We start from the raw sequence: 7,219 nt of genomic DNA, 5'->3' as shown, positions 1-7,219 counted from the left end.
GGAACATGCGTGTTTTTAAAGACAAAACTACACCCACCCACTGGGGGGGGGGGGGGGGGGAATTATAAAAATGTACCTGTAATGGGGTGTACGGAAAATACTCTTTCTTTGTCACTGAAGATGCTGTATTTTATGTTTTCTCCTGTAAATTTGCGTTCATAAGCTTCTACGGTTAGAAGTGATGTACCTATGGAAGCAATGCAACATTTTCATCACATCCACTTTAGAAGGTTTTATTCTAATTTTGTATTACTGTGATTTAACAGCAGGTGCACAGCCAAACATCCATCTATTAGGCTAGATGTTTATTCATTTATTACAGTTGTAGACAATAAAACCAACTCTTCTATGACTTTCACTGCATTACAACTTCACAGACAAGGCACTGCCTATCCCTCCTTGTCCAGAAAATTACTCATCTGATCACAGCTTCATCATCTGTCTAAATAAAATGATGAGCTTTAACTTTTCCTAACTGCAAAACTTTCCTAATTTTTTGCACCACAGGAATTGCCTCTTACCTGAAATCACATGTATTCCTTTTATTCAGGTTATGCCGACCATGGTAATTTAAATCCCACTTTTTCACTCCTTTAGGAAAACTAGTCCTTTTTTTTTTATGCAGCATAGGAATGCATGTTACCCCTGAATCACCATAATTATTTTTTTCAAGTGAGTTATGAACTTTTTTAGCATATATGGTAATTTCTTTTAATGGATTTCAATGATATAATTTAATTGTAATTGATTTCATACAACTGTGATAGAGTGAGGCTACTGTGCAACCTGCACCCTTCCAAACAGCATTACAGATAACTAGCTATTTTATTACATTACAAAGGGCATGCTGTTCACACTCAGTGTCCTGGATGTCAGAGGCAAGGACCTGTATCTTTAGTGTAAAAATGAGAGGGAGGAAACATTGCTCTTACAACTGTTCACTACCTTTTTTATTTTATCATTGCTACTTAATAATCTTTAAACACAAGAAATTTTGTTTTAAGTGGTTTGTCATTTGCTCCCAAAATCTGACTATCAAAAGTAAAACCATGCCAATTTTAACATATAATTTTCTGTACCGGTCAGTATATTTATAAGATATTTGTAAAAAACGTTCTGAAAGTAAAATAACTATACAATAGTTAGACTGATATGAAAGCTGCACTGCTGCTGGTTTTTTAGGAACTAAAATAGGGGGTTGTAGGTTGAATTTACATTGCTGTGGAACTTTGATGTACTACAAAAGCCTGTAAGTGTAATTGTTCATAGCATCCTCAGAGCAGAATTGAAGATAAGAAGTTCAAGTTTCAAAGAATGTCAGTATTTATCTTCTAATGCTTTCAACAGTCTTTCTATTTGTTTGCTTGCGTGTTTAAGAAGAAACACTACCAGAGACAAAGGAAGCAGCACCATTTCTTCTTGAATTCCTGTTTTTCAGGGGTTAGGTTAATCAATTGTTGCTCTAGGTCCTCAAATCCTAATCCTTTACATTTCCTGTTTTTCAGGTAGTTAAAATTGTTTACAATTCTTGGCTTGGCAGAGAACAGATTTCTCTGTTTCTGATACCTTTCACAGAAAATGACTCCTTCAAAGAGAGAATTTTTCTATGGTTCATTGTCAAAAAAATATGACCCAACTGTGAGGTCTGTTGTAACACAAACAGGCCCCATACAAGCAAATAGCAAAAGACAGTACCCATCTGTTGGAGCTTGCAATGTCAAGTACATGACTCAAATACTGCTTCAAGCAGAGGTCACAAAATACAACACTTAACCTGAAGAAAATTAGGAGGAAAGTAGCTTTCTTGCTGCAAAGAAATGACACAATGAGGATAAGATCAACACCGAAGCTAGTGCAAGGAAAAAGGAAGATCAGGATCATAGCAGAATGCAGTCAGATTGGCTTGAAACACTAAGCAATTGACTTCTGAAGCAGTTAAGAATGCTAAAGGAAGTGAAGAGTGATTTAAAATGTTTATATTCAGGGGTTGGTTTGTTTTTTTCAATTCAATCACAGACAGCCTAACTGCATTTGAAAGTATCTCAAACTGCTTTAAATAGCCTAACACCAACCTTTGAATTAAGCCTGCCGAGTTGAAACTGAAGCATGGCAGCACAGACAGTTTTTGCCTACCTGGCCAAGCAGGCTCAAAAACATTGCTCTACTCTGTGTTAGGCCATAACAGTTACACTAGAACTGAGATAATGTATCACTATCTCATTTTCTTTCTTCTCTCTTCAGTACCCATTATGGTAGTCTCTTTTCTCCTTCGCTATCTAATCCTGGTACATCCTTGTCATTATATTCCTTCAGACCTCTTAATTGCTCATGAAAGGAAAAGCTAACTGAGCACAAAGAGTAAGAGATTATTTATGGAGAGGCTACGTATTTGATATCTATTAGAAAAAAATAGAGGAGTTAGTTAAGTTTTACTGGTGAATTTGTCTCCAACAAAGCTCTATACATACAACCGTTCAAGTGAAAGTTTGGAGAACGGTAAAGGTTTCTTACCCTCTGGAGACTGCAGTGACTTGATTATTTATTGACTGGCTTCTAAGTACCTGTTGTAATGTAGTTTATAATATTTAAAGACATTAAATATCCAATGATAAACAAAAAGTAGAAGAATGTGGTTTTCTGAAGGTCGGACTTTGAGGTCAAACACTTAAAGAAAATCTGACCACAAGGACCAGTTCCTGAGGCACTCACACAGTTGATGAGTCCAGACTAAATTAAGACTAAGGACCCTTGGCTTTGACTTTTGTTGATTATACTATTCAGATTTTTGATTCTTTTAAAAATAAACTTTCTACTTTAACTCTATTAGTTAAGGTAGAAAAATAAAATTAGAAGGAAAAGTCACATTTATTTATACCAGGTCTACAAATAACCAGTGTGCAAGGTAAATCTCCCCTGGACTGAATACACTGGTACCATTCATATTTATAGGGGTCCCAGGATCACATATATTCTATAAGCTAACCTCTATGAGAGTTTTAATCTATGAGAGTGTGTGGTGTCCCTGCTCATGGCAGGGGGGTTGGAACTAGATGATCTTAAGGTCCTTTCCAACCCTAACTAATCTATGATTCTACGATCTATGATCTATGATATTCACACTTTTTCCCCTGAAATGTAAAATATTTTATATTTATTTATGCTTACATAAATAAGAAAGCACTAAAAAAAACAGTCCAAAAATTATTAGTATTTGGTAAAATCTCTCATACTCTTAAAAGTATTTGATCTTCTTAGCAAATAAATTTTCATTAAATATACAAACTAACATTTCTGGGATGAAACCCTCTTGTTTACCCTGTAGCTTTACTCAATTTCCTTTAATGAAAACGTCTTAAATTGGGTATTATTTATATTTTCTACAGATTGAATGGGACATGGCATGTGACTATGGCATTCTGATACCACAGTTCCTTGGGGCATTTCCATAATTCCAGGGTGGATTCTCTAGCCTGACCTCAGATTTTATCTGCACTTCATTTATGATCAAATCAGTTTATCTATTGCCATAAAGCCCTGATTTTAATTTTCTTTCTTTAAACCTAACAAAACCTATCTTCCCTCTTACTATTTTTTCCTTAACTAGAAAGAAATTTCAATGCAGGATTAATGCAGGTTAATCCCATCTCTCCTGAAAATACTGAAACCCTAGGACCTCAACTTTACTCCTCTGGGAAGCCTGACAAACAGGTTCTTAGGATGCTTTCTGAAAATACAAGCTGCTGCAGCAAGGGAGAGACAAAATTGAGACCCTGAAGCTCACCTCTGGAACACCCCGTTTTTTCTGCTTTCTGGACATCTAGGATGGAGAGCCCCATACATCACCACAATTGACTCTCAATGGGTTTCATCAGTGAAAATACAGAAAATGAGAGATTTAACATACATTGCTGTGGCATCCAAACTGTAGCTTCTGGAAGCAGCAGCTCCCTCAGGGCAGAATCTCATTTGCAAAGTGACATACAATTAAATACTGTACAGTGCTGACTTTAGCAAAACAGGGCTTTCAGGCCTTGGGTTATCTGTGACTCACATTCACAAAAAAAAATATTCAGTTTTAGGGTGCCTAAAACTACTTATAAATCCTGGTCAAATTAATGGAATAAAAGCTTTTTTTTTTTTTTTTTTTTTTATTGTCAGGACAAATGTGTTTAGTGATTTTCTTTTCATTTGGTCTTTGCATTTGTAATAGAAGCAATAAATGAAGCACACTGAAGAATTTATTCTGCAGATTCCCTACTCAAAGGGTTCAGTATGGAGTGAAAGGGAAATAAATGCTCTTCCACCTAAAAAGACCTGAGCCTATACCTTTCATATTTCAGTAGAGTGTTTTAACCACCAGTGTACGGCATGGTCTACTCTTTCCTGTTGGAAGTCTTCTGCTTTTTCCAAAAAGCCCATGTTTTTTAACAAGCAGTGAGAGAGCTAGAAGGATGCTTTAGTTTTGTGGTTTGATCGCTCACCACAACTTTTTCGAGATAGCCTGAAACCAAAATATTTCATCTATAGTTAAAAAGAAAACTAAATCAAACAAACAAAAGTCACATAATTAAAAAAAAAAAAAGAAATCACCTTATTGCCTATTTTTGATGTGTTAATGGAAACAATAGTAATACTCTCAGCATTGTCTTTACCTTAAAATACACTGATGAAAATTAGCCTTTTAGTCCCAACAGGCAGAGAGGAAGGAATAGCTGAGTAACCACAGCAGTAATTACTGCAACAGCAGTCTTCACCCTTCATCCTTTTTTCTGTTTATCCAAGAATATTGATTGGTTTTCCAAAATTATTAACATATTTCTTTTTTACTGATTCCTAATCAAGTATGTAAGCTGTTACTGAAGATCTAAGAATTCACTAGTCTCACAATACCCTTATGATATAAAGGAATATTGCTTTTGTTTTACTAAGGGAAATTTGAACTATAAAAAGGATAAATGACTTGTTCAAGGTCAGCCTCATGAGGCAGTGTTTAAATCAAGAATATAGTTCAGGTCAGACCTCTAAATACATCTGGTCAATTGTACAGTGGGATTTGTGGGCAGGAAAATGTAAAAGGTGCTCCTTTCTGCTCCTTATTAGGATGAAGCAGGAAAAAGTACTTACCAGATCTAATTGGCAGGACACATAACTACTAATATTCTCCAAATGATAGAAAGTAGAGCAGTAATTCTTATCATTATATGGGGCAAAAAAAAAAAAGTCTGTAAGCACCTTGTGATTAAAGCTGGTTTGTCTATAGGTAGCTTTCAACAGAGCAGACTCTACCTAGAGATACACTGTAGAAGCCTGACCAAGTGACAATGTCCCACAGCCTCCAAACTCTTCTCCCATTCACCCCTCATACCCCCCATTCTCCTACTTCTGGAAAGTCCAAAATTTCAGTAAGGTTTTAGAGTATCTCTGAAAGCTACTACCATTCATGAAGGGTTTTCCAAAACCAAGAAATGTCATATTGCGCCTGGTACACACCATTCATCTCATCTGAGCTTCTATCCATTGAGAAGCAAAACACTGAGATCATTAAAGTAATTTTGATTAAAAAAGTGAACCCTGTGATGTTCAGGGCATTCCAGGCTGAGGGGTGGAAACACACCACCTTTGACAAGGGAGCTTCTGTTTAATGTGGGCATCGCTGCTGTAGGTGGGCAGCAAAATCAAGAGCCAAACAATGCCTCCAACTTCTTTTTCATGCTTGTGCTCTGGAAAAGGGCAGACAGGTATTTGCTACATCCAAATTAACTTTTCCCTGATGTTGCACAAGGAAAAGGCTTTCCTATACTATTCATTACAATTATGATTCCAAAATGAGGGGAGATGGGCAACTGCAAGAACACAAATTGGGATTTGATGCCAACCTGCTGCACTGTTCTCAGGCATGCTTGCTTCATACAGGCTATGGCTGAATGAAATCTCCTCCTCTTGTTCTTCCGTAAAGATAATGACCATAGCTGTGGCTGTTCGAGGTGAGATACCTTGATCTGAAGCCATTACTACCAGCTGGGTACTGAAGCCCTTGGAAGCCAAGGGCTCCTGAAGAATGATGTCACCGGTCTTCACATCAATCTGAAATACTGTTTCTGCTATCATCAAACTAAAAACAACAGCTCCGTTTGACCCCAGATCCATGTCTTCTGCTCTCACAGTGGCTACTGTCTCATTCACAGGGGTTTCAGCAGGCACAAAGGACCTGACAGGATTCTGCAAAAAAATGGGATCATTGTCATTGACATCATCAACGTGCACCACAACACTGACAGTGGTGCTTCTTGGCAAATGTGTGCTACAGTCACTTGCCACAACCCTAAATGTGTACTGGGATTTGGTCTCCCGGTCCAATGCCTTCGTAGTAACTAGAGACCCAGTATCACTGTCGATCGCAAACGCTCCAAAGGTGTCATCGATGAGGGAGTATGTAACTTTGCCATTCAGGCCATCATCTTCATCAGAAGCAGAGAGGTCCAGGATGGCTGAGCCTTCCTCTAGGTCTTCTCTCACAGAAATTTGATACTGGGTCTTTGCAAACAACGGGTTGTGGTCATTTTCATCCAAGACTGTTATATAGATCTGTGCAGTGGAGCTTCTTGAGGGACTGCCTAGGTCACGGCATTCAATTACAAGAGTGAAACTGCTGATGTCTTCTCTGTCCAAACTACGAGTGACCAGGAGTTTTCCTGAAGTGACATTTACTGTGAAGTATTCTCCAACATTTCCACCTTTCAAACACATAAAAAATAAAATTATCACAGACAATTGTTTTTGAAAAAGAATCCCTTATGAGTACCACTATGTTAATTGCAATAACATGATCCAATTGCTCATACAGCTGGTGCACTCATGTGCCCTTCACATATTTTATTCCCCTTACACGAATTAAAACCTGCATTTCATTTAAATCAGTGGATGGCAATGACAGTAAATACAGAATGTCATATCAATTTATAGAATGGCTATTTTGCCAGATGCATGTCTTTTTATAAGGCATGCTGCTTTGAGAAAAAATCTCCTGCAACTACACTGCTGCATAAAGCGACCTCTTTCCAACCTTAGTTACAAATTCCAGACACCTATAAAGCATTGCTGACAGTTGTAATTACTTGCTCCTTGTTCTCTTCTACAAACCTGTCTCTTGGAAGTGAATAGTTGCACAAGGGCTTGATTTGAGGGACGTGGGACGGGGAGGTAAATAGAAATAATAATA

General features: G+C 37.4%; 1 protein-coding gene across 1 annotated transcript in view; it reads right to left on the bottom strand.

Annotated features, from left to right (window-relative positions):
• Positions 1–6,734, bottom strand: part of LOC104405715 (protocadherin-23-like) — a gene marked incomplete at its 5' end in the record, with an annotated part of 25,022 nt that extends 18,288 nt beyond the window's left edge. The window contains 2 exons of the mRNA XM_010014494.1: positions 77–187; positions 5,877–6,734. Coding sequence (XP_010012796.1) covers positions 77–187; positions 5,877–6,734 — 969 coding nt within the window. The remainder of the gene's footprint in view (positions 1–76; positions 188–5,876) is intronic.
• Positions 6,735–7,219: the final 485 nt, after the last annotated feature.

This window comes from Nestor notabilis, unplaced genomic scaffold, assembly GCF_000696875.1.
Source record: "Nestor notabilis isolate BGI_N333 unplaced genomic scaffold, ASM69687v1 scaffold4020, whole genome shotgun sequence".
Classification (NCBI taxonomy): domain Eukaryota; kingdom Metazoa; phylum Chordata; class Aves; order Psittaciformes; family Psittacidae; genus Nestor; species Nestor notabilis.
This window is presented reverse-complemented; position numbering and strand designations above follow the sequence as displayed.